The 16,587-nt window shown below is 35.1% G+C and overlaps 3 protein-coding genes across 5 annotated transcripts; all 3 read right to left on the bottom strand.

The window, feature by feature from the left end:
* Positions 1-294: 294 nt before the first annotated feature.
* LOC139852230 (protein transport protein SEC23 G) lies at positions 295-4,047 on the bottom strand. Of its 3 annotated transcripts, none has more exons than XR_011760970.1 (3): positions 3,259-4,047; positions 731-2,577; positions 295-568 (listed from the first exon to the last, which is right to left on the bottom strand). XR_011760970.1 is itself a non-coding variant. In XM_071841467.1 (2 exons), exons 1-2 carry the CDS (start codon positions 4,000-4,002, stop codon positions 922-924), a joined length of 2,400 nt encoding a protein of 799 aa, XP_071697568.1. In that variant the 5' UTR covers positions 4,003-4,047; the 3' UTR covers positions 647-921. The 3 variants fall into 3 exon arrangements, 1 of the variants encoding a protein (XP_071697568.1); XR_011760969.1 differs by having other exon boundaries at positions 740-2,577; XM_071841467.1 differs by lacking the exon at positions 295-568 and having other exon boundaries at positions 647-2,577.
* A 2,883-nt stretch (positions 4,048-6,930) lies between these two features.
* Positions 6,931-8,955, bottom strand: LOC139855112 (uncharacterized). The gene is made up of 2 exons (XM_071844362.1): positions 8,246-8,955; positions 6,931-7,909 (listed from the first exon to the last, which is right to left on the bottom strand). The coding sequence occupies exons 1-2, from the start codon at positions 8,953-8,955 to the stop codon at positions 6,931-6,933; spliced, it is 1,689 nt and encodes a 562-aa protein (XP_071700463.1).
* Positions 8,956-11,001: 2,046 nt separating this feature from the next.
* Positions 11,002-14,090, bottom strand: LOC139852232 (ferredoxin--NADP reductase, root-type isozyme, chloroplastic-like). The gene is made up of 6 exons (XM_071841470.1): positions 13,824-14,090; positions 13,586-13,638; positions 13,427-13,483; positions 12,490-12,825; positions 11,800-12,019; positions 11,002-11,724 (listed from the first exon to the last, which is right to left on the bottom strand). The coding sequence occupies exons 2-6, from the start codon at positions 13,616-13,618 to the stop codon at positions 11,225-11,227; spliced, it is 1,146 nt and encodes a 381-aa protein (XP_071697571.1). The 5' UTR covers positions 13,619-13,638; positions 13,824-14,090; the 3' UTR covers positions 11,002-11,224.
* Between the last annotated feature and the right edge of the window lie 2,497 nt (positions 14,091-16,587).

Below are 16,587 nucleotides of genomic sequence, written 5' to 3'. Positions count from 1 at the left end.
CAACCTTTCCCGCATTTAACCCGAGTTTTGACCGTTGGCCGACTTATTAGAAGACATGACGGGTCGAGACGAGTTGGTCACTTAAAAGCCGCAACGGACGTTGATCGGGAGTAATTGGGGTTTTTTTTTTTTTTTTTTTTTTTTTTTTTTTTTTTTTGCAAGAGTGCTATTATGTATTCAATGGGTTGGGTAGATTATTTTATTTTTATTTGTAAGTCATATATCAGTCCCACAAATTTAAACATTACATCTCTTAAATTCAGCATTTTTTTAGAAAACCCTATATCTCACTTCCAAAATAGAGGTCCATGTTGTACTTCGTAAATGACAGATCTATCCAACCATCCACATCTACAACTTCATCATCTTTGAGATGTTAGTATTTTGATATTTGGCCGCCGTTGACCGGTGTTTAACCGCGGTTGACCGACAATTGATCGAGTAATTGGCCAAATTGTACTCTGGTAGGGAAACTTCACCAAGAACCCGGCGAGATCTCGCCGATTTATACAGAATTCTGCAACCTTGGTCATAACCCTCCCCTGTCCATTGAAAGCTTTGCTCATTCCTAAATAGAATTTTAATCATTAAACATGGTGAGAGTTAGCATTTAAGTCACCAACAATTAACACAAAAATCTTTAATATAAAATAAAAATAAATTTATATTTAAATTATGATAGTCTTGTTTTTCTTGTCTAATTAGTATATTAAACGGAATAGTAAATTACCATACGAACCTTGCGTTACATTAGTACACATCACCATCACAATCAAGATTAACTTGTTTCAAGTTAACAAAATCCGCCTCAAACGTAGTCATTGTACACACTATAATATCTCCCTATACGACAATTCTACTCAATAGAACGACACAATAACATAAACATATCTATACAACATCACACACGACGTTGAATCATCAACCCTGAACCGCCAGTTCTTGCAAATGCTCAATAAACACTTGCAAGCTGACATCATCAGTCATTATAACCTCAGACCCATCAACATAACTCGACTTATGTGTCGCTGACGGGTTCAACTTAGCTAACAAAAACCTAGCCTGACTACTATGCTGGTCACATTTCACAAGTTTCGGTACCGGGACCCGTTGAGCCACGAGCTGTTTCGCTTCAATTTCAGCCGCTTCCAGAAGTTTCCGGAAACTTTCATGGTTCGGATCACGATCATACCCGAGTTTCTTCCATTGGGCTATCTTCGACCCGTAATGAATCACAACGTAAAAATACGAATCAAACAGTAAAATTACATCCGGTGACAACGAACACACGTCTAACAGAACCGGAATCGGGGGCCCGTCAAACGAATATTGTAATAGCGTCGGTTGTATCATAATCAACGACCCGATAACCCCTTCACGATTTAACATCAATTGGAAAAACGCGGTTTCATCTGGGCTACTATTGAACACGTCGATAAACTGGGACCTACGTAAATGATACATGAACTGCGGGTAAAGCGAGAAATTCGACGAAAGACGAAACGAAGACGGGTCTTCGGGTATGTAGTCACCGAACTTCGACGCGAAACTAATTAGCTCGTGATCGAGCCATCGGACCACTTCTCGAGGGAAGTTTTTCTCGGTTTCATGAACCGCGAGTCTAGCCATGACTACAGCCGCGGTTTCTTGATCGAACCCAGCGGCTATTTCTGGTGCACCGACGTTAACCCATCTTCTAGCTGCTGATGTCACCCGTTTTCGAACCTCCATGTTTCCGTTTCGATACTTTGTTATAAACTGTATAAAAAACGCGGTCCCGGGTTGCGGTTTTTGTTCTTCGTTTACTTGAAAAAAGAACGTGATGCACGTTTTATCGGTTATCGTTCCCAGCTTCCATGTGTGGGTCCCACCTTCACCGATCTCCTTTTCGCTCACTGATCGGTTCTTTTTTCTAAGCGTAACACACGGGCCAATGGCCCCACATATTTTCACGTCTTTTGTCGTGATTATCTCGATAGTAACATCGAAACACATATTCAAATACCCTAATTCGCCACGGCTGAAAATGTGACGCAAACATTTTCTGAACTGATCGGATTCGAAAGATTCCGCGAGCATAATGAACCCGCCCGATTTCTCAACCGGGGCCCGCATCTCGGTTACTCCAACTTGATCAAGTGAACAAGCAAACAGGTCGAGTACGATGGACGATTCCGTTAGTTTTTGCGATATTTGTTTGTAGAATTCGCAAGATTTGTTGAAAAACGGAGCGTGATTACTGTTTACGTCTCGGTGCGTTCGAATTGATTGATTCAAATCTTGACTCACAACCATACCGGGTCCCATTGTTGCGGGGCCGGATGTGAAAACCATAACGCGGGACCCTGTGGGGATGTAATAACCTTCTAGAAGGGCTATGGCTACTTGTATTGCAGCACCTGTGCATCGAGGAGATCGGTGACCGGGTACGAGCGGTGATGTATGACGGATATCTTCGATAGCCGTTGTAATGTTGAACTCGCACTCTGAAACTGGTAGAATAAAACCATGCTTTTGTACCATTTGTGTTTTTCCAATTTGTTGCTTTGTAGGATGGATTCCCAAATGTTCAATAATCTGATAAAATGAAGAACAATTGTAAATGTAAGAAACAATCCGAATACGTTGACATAGAAAGTATTATATTACTTAGTTGACTGAAAAAGGTAATGTTACTCATAATCAAATGGGTATTACCTTAATCGTAAGTTCGTACCTATCATTTTATATCATCTAGTAATTAGACTATACCTACACGGCTACACCTGCATAATCTCGTATGAACAGTGTCTAAAGTAATTTGATTTATTAAACTTACATAGACGATCTCTATTCAAGTTTGACACACGTATATTAAGGTTCAACCCTTCTTTGTCTAACACCATGTAAAAGGTGGCAATATGGCCGGGTCAAACAGAATAATTCATAGGTTAAAAAGACTAATGGTTCAAATGCATAAACACTGTTAAAATGGGTCAATTTCATCACAAGTAACCTCTTTTGCTAGTCAATTTCATCACGAGGTTCACGCTCAATTACTAACAAGTGAATGATTTGAAGGACTAAAACATACTTCATTTGCCAAATTGCCTATATACACTTGTGCAATATTCAGTCTTTACCCTGTTGGTTACTATAATTAAGAATCATACGTTCATTCATTCAAATTTCAAACTACGAAGAAGTATAAAACCTACTTAACTAACATCAAACTAAACATAAATACCAAGCATATGAGATTATGAACATTTGATATACCTGGTTAGACGAAAGATTGCGCTCTCCATGAAAAACAACCACCCGTAAACACTCACTAAACCCAAGATCATACACTCGTACCATCGAATCAAACACAACCAACCCCACCATCGCATTTTCGGGCAACTGCGCAACAATCAACAGCAGCTCATTCTTAAGTGCCTGAATCTCCTCATCACTCGAACAACCATCAACCACAAACACAAAAACTGGCCCAACTCCCATACCCATTCCCCTTCCCCCTCTACTTTGATCCAAACTAGACAACGAACAGCTCGAAAACGACTTCGATAACGAAGAATTCGACTTCGATAACGATCCTAGCCCTAACCCATTAGTATTATTACTAGTAGTAGTAGTACTAGTTTCCCAATTATGAACAAGAGTATTATTCACCATACCATGATGACCTAATATATATTCAACAGTACTGTAAGTAGGAAAAAGTTCAGCAGGAATATTGTTTTCACCTATTTCGGCATAAGATCTTGGGAATGAATTCTTGTTGTAACAAAATGGGCAGACCCAGATTCTTGATGGGTAATCGACACGGGCATACGGGTTTAAAATTGACCCACAATTACGACAAATTAAGGGATCGTATGAGAGTATTGGAAGTTCATTGAATTTCATTAATGGGGTTTGGATTATGGATAAAGGGATTACAAGATCTGATTTTGAAACTGGCCATGAATTCCATGACCAACGTAGACCTTCGATTGCTTCTAATTCAACGAAATCCATTAGAAAGTTTGAATCTTGATGATGAAAAGGTTACGATGGATTCAAGGGTTTCATGGAAGTTTTATGATTGTTTTTTTAGGAAGGGTGCTGGGAAGAAGAAAAGCTAAGCACGTGATAGCACGTGCAACACGATTTTATAAACTTTTCAAGTTTTTATTACCATAATAAAAATCGTATAGTAGTTTTAATGGGCTTAAAGCCGGAGGTCCTCTCAGAAGCAATCTCTTTATCCGTTGAATAAAGAGAGGGATGACTTTCTCTACTTTTGAGAGTGTTTCACTCTGGGTGGAGAAATGACTTGTCTTTATTCTCGGATAGGGAAAGGATTGTCTACATATCACCTCCCCCATACACCACTCATGTGGTATTGGGTTTTATTGTTGTTGTTGTTGTTGTTGTTGAGTAGTTTTAATGGTTTTGTTAGTTTGTATAATCTTTGAGGGAATCTATCTACTCCGTATATCTATATACTTTCTATTAAATTGATAAAATGATGATTTCACTTTAACTCTATTTTAGTTCATCATTTAACACATGTCATCTTCATAATAATCATAGTGATGTCATTAATATTTTAATAATTTATATAAATAAATAAAACAATTTAGGAAATGATTATTACCATTAGGTATGTCAATAGTCACCCGATTCGATGGATATCCACCCAATCCACCCGCTTTGTGATGGATATGGATGAACCTAAATGGATATGGATACGGATATGGATGAACCTTAACGGATATGGATATGGATATGGATGAAAAGTTTCATTCATGGATATATCCATTACCGCCCGAAATACATATATAAATATATAAATATAGATATATGCGTACATATTTATGATTACAAGTTTATTTACCGTTAAATTTACATTTTTCTTTCAACCCATAATGAAATAACTATAATATATTATAATAGAACACGTATGACTAATAAAATAAACTTACAAATTTCATATTTAATTTTTCATAATCTATGTTTTATAGTAAAAATAAAAAATTTTGTTATATCTTCGACAATGATTACACATTCTTATGGAGAAATTTTAATTATGTCATGTCATATTAATTTTTGCTATACTACGTTTTTATTTTAATTAAATATTATAACATTTCTTTAACATCCATTGGATATCCATTAACCCGCTAAATCCATTGGATATGGATATGGATGGATGACCTTAAACTAAATGGATATGGATATGGATGAACAAAAACTAAATGGATATGAATATGGATACGGCATCACCTGATCCATATCCGATCCATTGTCATCCCTAATTACCATAATTGAAAAAACACGCTTTTAAATCCATCATTTTTTTCTTAAAATATTAAAATTTAATTTATAATGAGACTCAGTCCATAAGCTTAAAAAAATCTACTAATTTTGTTTTGAAAATATTAAAAGAAGCTTACTATTGTGTAGTATGATTTTGTATTTTTAGTGCAAGTGCTATTAAAGTCATTAATTTTTAGCTATGTTTAACAATTGCCTTTTAAATTTTCATATGAGAATATTTATCAAAAGTTTACTAGGTCATGTGTTGTACATTTAATTTATATCTCTAAAATGATAATGTCATAAATAAATCTTATTTAAGCTTAAAAAAATTCTAAAATAAAAGAGAAAATTTTAAACCCACATGATGATGTCATTAAAATAATTAATTGTATTTAATAAAAAAAATTAATATGTTAATTGTATAATATATGAAGCATAATGTACAACTTTATGAAAAAATATCTCATTACCATATGTACAATATTTGAGACATTATGTGCAACCTTATGATAAAACACATGCATAACCATATGTATAAACTTTAAAACAATTAGTACAATCTTTTACAAAACACTCAATACTAATATAATAATTATTATTATTATATTATTATTCAAATGTGAGTTCTCTTTACGGGATTAATTACGTTATATAGAAATACATGTTTCAATAAAAGATGTAGTGTATGCTTTTATGACAAGGAAAATAGTAATTATAATAAAAATTGAAAGATGGTGGTGGGAGAATAAATGTAGTTCAGTTATTCTGATCAATTTAAGTACGTTAGTATGTTTGTAAAAACGACAACTTTCTTAGTCGGAATCCGTGATTTCACGGGTCATTAAACTAAATGACTGTAGCATTTACGTTCACTTAATATCTAAAACATATTATATTAAATTGTTTCGTTTAGATAAACCCGTGGTTCCACGGGTCATTTCACTAGTGTCTAAGATTTGCTTATGTATATATTCACATTCACATTATTAATTACGATTTTTCTATTGTTTAGTCCTTGTTTGTTTTTCACTTCAATTAATAATTAATAGATTAATATGTAACTTAATTTAATAAGTTATTTTGATAAATAGATATGTTTTATGGATTAATAAAAAAAATATCTCTTAATAATAACATTGATCATTAAACTGTAAATTTCTTATTACTTTTTCAAACTAATGATATAACTCCCTTTAAATTCATATCTATATAAATTGGTAAATTCTAAGAAAGATTTACTATTAACGACTCTTAAGTTGTTTTTAACATGCTTCATAAAACTCAGGGTGTGCTTGGTAGGAGGGTTTGAGGGGTAAGTAATGATAATGATAATAATTGAAGATGTTTGTTTGATTATAATGTAATCAATCATTATAAAGTATGAGGTAATGAAGTATTACCCACTATTTTAGGGTGTATGGGAATGATTGTGTAACTGTCTTTAAGATATTACTGGAATAATAAGTGTAACCGTCATTTTTTTTTTTGAAAAGCAAGAAAGACTTATATTAAACAAACATAAATAGTACATGGTTGACTGGTCAACCTTAACAGCACGATACATCACAAAAGAAATAAGGAAAACAAATTACATCGCCTTAAGCTAATTGCAAAGATTGCAACTAACAAAAGGGGTTAAAACTAAGGGTGTGAGAACCATTGTAGCCAATCCATAATATGACCCTTGCAACGTCGTGAAATCCAATCATATGAAAGAACTTGAACCTCGCTAAATAAAGATGGGACCGTCTCGAGCTTATTCTTGAACACCTTTGCATTTCTATTCTTCCATAGAATGTAACAAACCACCCAACATACCGCTTGCCATTGATTCTTTTTATGATCCTGTGCTACACAACCGAAAGTACCATTAAAAATATCCTCAAACCCGAATATAGCCGAATTATACCCCCACCATTTAAGAACTTTAGCCCAAATGTATTTTGCCACTTGACAAGAAAAAAGTATATGCTCCACCGTCTCAATGTCACCATCACAAATCGGGCATCTCACACTATTCAAGTCGATGCCCCGTTTATCTAACTCGAATCTTACCGGTATACGTCCTAATCTCGCCCGCCAAATAAACACCTCCACTTTTTTTGGAACCAAACCATTTCGCAACGACTCAATAGAATTAACCGCACGTGGTAGAATGATTTTGTCAACAATAACCGAACATTCCTTGACCGTATAAATGCCCTTCGAATTAAGATTCCAGCTCCAACAGTCTTTTTTACCTTCGGTCACCTGCAAGTTCCGAACAGTATCACGTAACTCATTTAGTTCACTATTCATTCGGCCCATCGGTGGATAGGCCCAATTGCCGAGCCCATCACCCTTAAATTCTTCGATTTTGCTACTGATTTTGATATCTTTGTCGATCTCTAGTCTGTGTAGTCTTTTGAATCTGTCCTTAAAGCTTGCGTTCCCCACCCAAATGTCATCCCAAAAAGAAGTGCTTTTCCCATCCCCGATTGAGCGTATGAAAGAATTAGAGAAAGAAATCCCTAACCCGTCCACATGTTTTCCTGCATCACAAATAGAATTCCAAAGGCTAGCGTTTGGATTACGGGCAAGTCCGTTACCAAGTACAAGACCTCCATTAGAACCATAAATGCTACGAATAACGGTGACCCACAAAGTGTTAGTTTCGGTCTTAAACTTCCACCACCACTTACAAAGAAGAGCCAAATTTTTACTTTTTAAGGACATGATATTTAAACCTCCTTCTTCGTGAGGAAGAAGGATTTTTTCCCACTTAACCCATGACATTTTAGAATTAGAACCCGTCCCGCCCCAAAAAAAATTCCGTCTCACACTCTCGAGAGAATTAAGCACACAAGTAGGGGCACGAAAGAGCGAGAAGTAATAGAGAGGTAGGCTAGAGAGAACCGACTTAACTAAAGTTAACCGTCCACCGAAAGAAATCATTTTTGCTCTCCAATCTGCTAACCTCTTGTTAAATTTCTCGATCACCGGGGACCAATCATTCAATTTCTTCATCCTATTACCCACGGGAATACCCAAATACATGAAAGGCAATCGACCGCCGAGACACGAACACCAAGACGCAAGAGCCTCCACATTATCATTACTAATGCCTATCGCAAATAATTGACTTTTATTATAATTAACCTTCAACCCCGAAGCCCGTTCAAAACAATCCAACAAGTACATTAAATTTCGCGCATTACGTCTACTCCATTCACCAAAAAAAATCGTATCATCCGCATATTGCAAATGGGAGATGACGACTTTATCTTTACCCACCTCCACCCCTTTATACATCCCTCTCTCAACCGCCACTTTCGTTAGGATATTAAGTCCCTCCGCTGCAATAATAAAAAGAAAAGGCGATAAAGGATCACCTTGGCGAACTCCCCTTTTAAGATTAAACTCACTTGTCGGAGACCCGTTTATGAGAATGGAGATTGTAGCCGATTTAAGACACGAGGAAATCCACTTGCACCATTTGGTACCGAACCCCATACATTTCATCACTTCAAGAAGATAATCCCAATTAAGCGAATCAAAGGCTTTCTCGAAGTCTACCTTAAAAATTAGGCCGTGCTTTTTGTTTCTTTTAAGATCTTCGACTACTTCATTAGCAACTAACGCACCATCAAGAATATATCTACCCCCAAGAAACGCACTTTGTTCCATCCCTATAAGACGAGGTACCACTTTACGAATTCTCAAGGACAACATTTTCGCGATAATTTTATAATAACTGCATATAAGACTAATCGGACGATAATCACTAAAACTCAGCGGATCCGATTTCTTCGGAATAAGGGAAACAAAAGAAGCATTGCAACCCTTTGAAAACTCACCAAAAACCCAAAACCAGTTGATTGCACCTATCAAATCATCTTTGATTATGGACCAAAACTTTTTGAAAAAACCAAAGTTGAACCCATCCGGTCCCGGGGCCTTCGAACTACCACAACATTTGACCGATTCCTTTGGTTAAAACATACGTATAAACTTATCAATATCAATAAATCTTCATTATTTAATTTAACTCGTGTCGTCTTTAATTCTTCAAGTTTTTTAATTTGATGTCTACTTAGAGAAATAAACAACCATCTTAAATTTCGTTTAATAGGACTTGTAAATTGAAATAAAAACTCATAGCATCCAATTTTATCCCTAATTTGATATCCTTTAATATAATTAATATGAGTGTATATAAAAATATTTTTTATCGGTCGTAATCTCTTTCTAATATGGCATTAAGATAGAATCACGATAATTTATCGTTTTAAATTTGACTACCTCACATAATCAAAGTGTTTTTTAGAATAGTTGTAAAATCTTTGATTTCACAGTAGTTTGTTAACCAAGTAAAGATAATGGTAATACTCATTCCATTCCATAGTATTCCCATTATTATTCCCTTTACCATTACTTGAATTGTACCAAGCACACCCTCAGTATTATACAATTTGATAACCGGCACGTAAAAAGTACTCCACGTATAATAATTAATTCTTGTTAACTATATTATTTGTGTACATTTATTCAATCGGCATTATATATCCACACTACATTATCAATTTTGAAGTTAACAAGAAAAAATAAACCCTAAATTATTTATAATTTGACAATTATTCCTTATATGAGTTAGAAAGGAGTTAACCAAAGCATTTCGGGTACGCTTTGCGTGATAGATGTGAGGAGTTTCTTCCTAACGCGTGTGTAGGTGGCAGATGAGAGTAGTCGATGCCGAATTTTCCGTTAAAAAAAATGTGTGCGCAGATCTACTTTCCATTTTGTTATGTAAAAATAGCGAATTCTTTATACGGATGGAATTCGAAAAATGGGTTCGACTCTAAATGATAAAAGAGAAATGTAAGAAAACACGTTAATGTTCTATAATGCAAAATACGTTCGAATCAAATTACAACCGTGAAAACACAGTCGATGTCCAAGTTCATTTTCAGATCTACGCCTACCCATGTGCATAAGGGTAAGAAAAAACATCACGGATGAACAATGCCTAACCCAACAAGGGACATATTTGTTGCATTAGAGTAAGTTAAAACCATGATGATTTAAGGCATTTAAAGGTGTAGGGAGTAGAATATATAATGTCATCCGAAAGAGGTTTCTTTTTCTCATGGGGTCATGGTGCACATTATTGAACATAGATACTATATGAGCTATTTGAGATAAAACGAGTGTACAAGTTGAGGTCGTTTTCTATCATATGATTGAGGGGATGGTGCATTTTTTTTTTTTTTTTTTTTTGAACGGTGATTTTTTGGCATCAGTAGATCATTTATTTCAACGACACGTAACACACACGTTCGGGCGGAAAGGAACACATCCATTCGGGCAGTGGTTCCGGGTAGAGGTCCGTGAACGAATCCGGTAAAACCTCCCTATAGAGTCAATATATACCGTTGAACATTAAACATTTTTTGGATCACTGTGGCATCTGACTGACCCAGCTGCATAAGGGTGGTTCAGCCCCTGCTCGCAATTAATCCAAAAAATTTCAACCAAGATGCAAACTTGGTGAACATTCCAGAAAATTAACCATTGTCAACAAGTTAAATGCTATATACTCAACTAGTATTAACTGAATCTGTTGAATCAGTAGTTCACCAGTCATCAACAAAGGCTGTATCGACTATTTAATAGAAGTGAAGAATGATGCCACCTTTAGAAACCGAAAACGCATAAATTTTTGATATAGATAACAAACCTTAGATAACAAAGTTACAAACAATTCAAATTCTTTAAATTTCATACATCAAAGAAGGTTGAAACTCTAAATCAATCTCAAAACAGATATATAACCACCATTATATCTCCATCAAATTAACAACATTTCCTTTTATTTCTCTTTAATGGAAATAAGTGGTTAATTGGTAAGCATTAAATTTACTCAATTTCACCTCAATGTTTTGTAAAAAAAGATCAATCAATAGACTTCAACATGCCACTGTTTGTTCTTCTTTAACTGAGATAGTTTAGCTTCCCAGCTTTCACCTCTTCCCTCCGCAACCCGTTTTAGCGTTTCTTGAATCCCGGGCATCATCCCTTTAAGCCCACAAAAATAAATATGTGCTCCTTCATCCAAAAGTTTAAATACTTCATCACTATATTCTTCAATTTTATCCTGAACATACATTTTCCTTCCATTCTTATTCGTTTGCTCCCTGCTCAAAGCTCGATCGAATCTGAAGTTGTCAGGGTAATCTTTACAATACTTACTAAATTCATCATCATATAAAAGACTGTCGCTATTTGCTACCCCTAAAAATAGCCAAGCTAAACCGTTGAACTTGTATTTAGGAACTGATTCCATAAACATGCGCCTCAAATAGCCCCTGTATGGAGCCACACCTGTACCCGTAGCAATCATGATGTGGGTCGCATTCGGGTCATCTTCAGGCAAAAGCATAATTTTCCCAGATGGACCTGTTAAAGTAATTGTTTTATTACAGGTGGTAATTTCTACCCATTTACTTATGAAAGGGTAGTTTAAGTTATTACCTGTGATTTTCACTTTGTCCCCGGGCTTTGAGTTGCAAAGGAAGTTGCTGCACACACCATTCTTTGAAGTATCTTCTTTTCCTGTCTCGGGATCGTAATAAACAGCACGTCGAACACATAAACTAGCGGTTTTTCCATCAAATGAGTCACCATATCTTGTTGATGCTATTGAATAGAGACGAACGTTATGAGGTGCACCAGGTTTCTTTGGGTTCTCACCCTGTTATCAAAATTCAAAATATCACAAAATTTAATGTTTCAAAGATCATGTTGCACAATACAGCACAGATTAAGCAACCAAAGCAGTACAGGTGCCAATTGCGACCCATTTACTTCTAAATGGGTCAATTTGTCCTATTTTTTATATCACAAATGTGTCATGGGTAAATATTACATTACATTGTTACCTAAAAGGGGAATGCATCAAGCAAGCTAAAGTTGTCCAAAGTGTATATTCAATTTGCAATGTTACCTAAACTGTTTTAATTAAAAATCGAGATTATTATTGTTAATCTGTTATAATATTCGTCTGTAACCACAATTAACACAGTTATTCTTTTAATTGGATAAGGAAAGAGTTAGCGGGTCAATCATACCCAACCCAATCCATTTTGACCCATACAAAAAACTGCCCGTTTTGACCATAACCAAACCTTGTAACCACTAGTAGTAACTAAAAATGTGACTTACAGGAGGAATAACACCATAACTTTGTCCTTCCCAATATGGAACATTACCACCATGATCAATCACAATATGGCAAGTTTCTCCGGGAGCTTTTGGGCCCACAAGCCTTTCCACAGAGACAATGGTTGCAGTGTATGGCTCCTTCGGCTTGTATGTATTCAAAGGAGGCTCTTTTGCATCTTCAAGTGCTAATGGTGCAACTGAAACCTTAGTACCACTGACGGCTTGTTGAGTTGACATAGAGATTACGGATTGATATCTCGAGCTCGTGTTCTTTACTTTCATCTCCAATGGTGAAAAAGTCATCCATTGTTTATCAGAAAACCTAATCTTCTGAGTCTGCAACAATTTTCATATATATCTATTTCAATAAACCAACATATAGTTTAACATAACCATGTTTCGCTGAACCTCTTTTGAAAGGTAAAGTAAACTAAACAAGAGCTATATAAAAGTGCTTGAAGGATAATTGACTAGCCCCATATTCACACCAATATCATATTTAAAAACTGACAACCACAAGATATGGGACGGGGCCAAACGTTTGAACCCATTACATAAAAACGTTATCAATGCAACTCTTATAGAGCATAAAGATTGGAAGCTTTAGATAGCAGAAACTTATGTTAGCATTCAGGCCTTGTGTAAACTCTTTAGTTAGCTAATTAACATATTCCAACATGATCAACAACTGATAAAAAATTTCAAGCTTAATTTCTATCTATTTAGCAATTCTTATCATCTTCTAACCACAAACTGATCATATTTTTCAAGAAATTTTCGAAAAAAACTGTCGAAGAAGAACAAGATTAGCTTGATCCAAAAAAAGTCAACACGAAAGACTAGTATGCAACCTATACTTTTGTTATTTAAAATTCAAGGGATAATAAAACAATCTTCTAGACATTTAAAATCAAAAGTTAATAAGTATGAATGAAACCTTGAAAGTTAATTTCTGAAGTGAGGTGTCACCAGTAACAGGGGCCGTGATCGATGCCTGCAAATTAAAAAATAAAAACAAAATTTTAAAAAAAAAAAAAAAATACAAAGCTTAATTAATTAATTAACATAGTAGAATCTAACAGATAATCAAGTTCACCTGAAATCTTAAACCACAATGTGCAGCAGCCATGATCAGATCAAATAAACCTTCTGCACAGTTATATACATATATAATTAGTCAACATATATATGCTTATGTATGTACGGATGTATGCATGCTATAAACTTATAGGACTTGAAGAATTATACAGGCATGTTCTATATAAACCCTAGAAGTGTCTTCAATTACAATCTACATTGCACTAAAAATCAAACGATGATGATAATTAAATTACCTGAAAGGAGATTAAGATGTGAAAATGGTGGCGATTAATAAGCCAAAATGAATTTAGGGTTTTGGTTTTATAGATCAAGGGAGAGATGCAATAAACCTTTGGAGCGCAGCAAAGGACACAAGAGGAACAACACAATGACTGGTGGCTATTGTCAAGGTGTACTTGTGCAGTAGCAGCAAATTATCAAATGAAAACGCACCTATTTTTATTTATTTTCCCTAATCCCATCATATGTTATTCTTAATTATTTAATTAATTAACTGTTAATGTTAATGGATTGCTTTAGTTTTAGTACGTCTGAATTTAGATTTCAAGATAAATCGACATATATATGGTATGTTTGGCAATTGACATATCTATCTATCTATCTTCTACACGTGTTAATAATTTTACGTGTTATTTTCTGGTTAAATTCTGTCACATGTCACATTGGTATTTAATGTTGCTACATGTCACTTTCATTATAATTCTTAAATTTTAGTTATTAATATATTTTAACAAGATAATTTTTTTGAGGCAATATGCATTAAACAATCACAAAATTTACGCACAGGAGGGGGCATAAGCAGCCCAGCTATGTACACAATTAACAACTCGATAGGAATAATTTAGGACATTTTGTTGCTAAGACAGTAACTAAATGATCCTACTCAATTTAATAATGAATTCTGACAATGTAATCAATCGTGCCAAACATTATTTTTTGACTTGCATCTTTTCGCAACTCATTCGTAACTCAAAACTTGAATTTCACTTAGAGCAACCGGCGGGTTCCAAGACTTGTTTTTGAAGACTTTTTGGTTTCAATTTTTCCAAATGAGGTACCCGCACATCTATTCCACCGCTTGTCATGTCTTCGCTCCAATTTCCGACATTACACAATTTGCAATCCCTTTGAACAAATCATCTATACTCCAATTTGTCAAGCTACCAAAGCCCCCACCAATTTAATACCTTTGTCCATATCTCATTCGCAAGAGGACATAGAATAAGGGAGTGATCGACCGACTCAATCCCGCCATCGCATATAGGGCAACAGACGGAGTGCAAATCAATTCCTCGCTTATCCAATTCCTCTAAGCCCGGAATGCGCCTACCTCTCGCTCTCCACACAAAAACTTCCACTTTTTTGGTACAAAATTATTTCTCAAGGTTTCAGTACAAATATAATTAACACTTGTAGTTTTAGAATTAATAATACCCGTAAGTGCTTTTGTTGAGAAGACTCCTTTTGAACACAACTTCCAGACCGATGTATCTGGACCATTTCCACAGCCATGAAACTGATCCATCAGGCTGTTTAGCTGCTCCAGCTCGCTGATAACTCTGCCCCGGGTTTCCGCATCCATGATCCTGAAAGGCTGAATTTTTTGCCAACTTGAACCAATCTTTCGCTAACTTTTGCCTGTGAACAAGAATCCAAACTAGCCAATCTTGTGAATTTATTTTTTAGAGGCTCATCAATTAGCCACGGATCATTCCAAAATGAGGTGGAACATCCGTCGTCAATCTTCTTAACAAAAGAGTTCCTGAAATTAATACCAAGCGAATCTATGTATTCTCCTACCTTCACAATATTTAGCCAAGTAGTGTTACAAGAAGTATGATTATGAAAAGACCCACCCTTACCCAAATGACCCGACGACCCACATATACTCGAAATGACTTTGACCCACAAAGAGTTGGTTTCGGTCATGAACCTCCACCACCACTTGCCGATCAAAGCTAAAATCCTAAATTTTAGTTATTGATATATTCTTACAAATAAAATATCAACTCTTTAAAAAAAAATACATCCTTTTTATGTATTATTATTATTATTATTATTATTATTATTATTATTATTATTATTATTATTATTATTATTATTATTATTATTATTATTATTATTATTTATATTTGATGAGCGTGTATTATACTCATAAAAATGGGACAAAAAAGTTTTATTTACTAACACACAAATGGGCAACGAATCCCAGTCATATGTAGCTAGTCAAAAGTAAGTCCGGTCGATCCACAGGGAGTAATGTATTTTATTGGATTGAATCATAATTAATCAAACTAAAAGGAGGTAATTTTCTCAATAATGAGAGAGTGGTTTTGAAAAGCATAGATGTGAGAATAACAAATAAACAATGATAACAAACAGTGCTCACTTAAGTGATTCTCCTCAATGTGGGTTGCATGACAATTAAACCGATTATTTTGTTAAAAAGGTATATAGTCTTATAACTACTGGCCAAATAATCACGTGACCTCAACTAACAAGAATCAACCAACTCTCGTCGATCTTTCCTTATCAGTCAAGCTATACCTGACTAATGAATGTGAGACTCAACCCAGTTTCACTCTTGTAGAACCACAAATCACAACGGCCTCCCATAAATGATTACACAATTGCTAGGGTTTCAATACCAACCAATCACCAATTACACTTATACATCAATCTCTCATAAATACTTGTGTAACTGTCTGAATCACCAGAGGTGTTGAAGCACAAACCGTATGTTGCGGATTAACTCTCGTCAACCGCTCAACAATCTATGTGATTGGAGTAAAGTATCAAACCCAACAACGATGGGTCTTTGGTTGAATACAACAATCAAAAGTCTGATTAACGCAATAATATTGCATTGATTAGCAATCCACAATCAAGGGTTCACAATCAAGTGAACACACAAATTATTTAGCCTAACATAATGCAAGAGCAAATCACAATCAAGATGAACATAATGGAAATCATAAACTTATAATAAGAAAATGA

This window comes from Rutidosis leptorrhynchoides, chromosome 6 (genome assembly GCF_046630445.1).
Source record: "Rutidosis leptorrhynchoides isolate AG116_Rl617_1_P2 chromosome 6, CSIRO_AGI_Rlap_v1, whole genome shotgun sequence".
Lineage (NCBI taxonomy): Eukaryota > Viridiplantae > Streptophyta > Magnoliopsida > Asterales > Asteraceae > Rutidosis > Rutidosis leptorrhynchoides.
Note: the sequence above shows the minus strand (reverse complement) of the source record. Positions and strands in the feature narration are given on the sequence as shown.

What these genes read in the sequence shown, in the direction of transcription:
- LOC139852230 (XM_071841467.1), bottom strand. Translation starts at nt 4,002, where the DNA reads ATGGATTTCGTTGAATTAGAAGCAATCGAAGGTCTACGTTGGTCATGG. An exon ending in GCAATCTTTCGTCTAACCAG is followed by an intron (nt 2,578 to 3,258) that starts GTATATCAAATG and finishes TCATTTTATCAG; the next exon opens with ATTATTGAACATTTGGGAAT.
- LOC139855112 (XM_071844362.1), bottom strand. Translation starts at nt 8,955, where the DNA reads ATGGAACAAAGTGCGTTTCTTGGGGGTAGATATATTCTTGATGGTGCG. An exon ending in ATCGAGAAATTTAACAAGAG is followed by an intron (nt 7,910 to 8,245) that starts GTTAGCAGATTG and finishes CGTTATTCGTAG; the next exon opens with CATTTATGGTTCTAATGGAG.
- LOC139852232 (XM_071841470.1), bottom strand. Translation starts at nt 13,618, where the DNA reads ATGGCTGCTGCACATTGTGGTTTAAGATTTCAG. An exon ending in ATTGTGGTTTAAGATTTCAG is followed by an intron (nt 13,484 to 13,585) that starts GTGAACTTGATT and finishes TTTAATTTGCAG; the next exon opens with GCATCGATCACGGCCCCTGT. An exon ending in GTTATGGTGTTATTCCTCCT is followed by an intron (nt 12,020 to 12,489) that starts GTAAGTCACATT and finishes TTTTGATAACAG; the next exon opens with GGTGAGAACCCAAAGAAACC.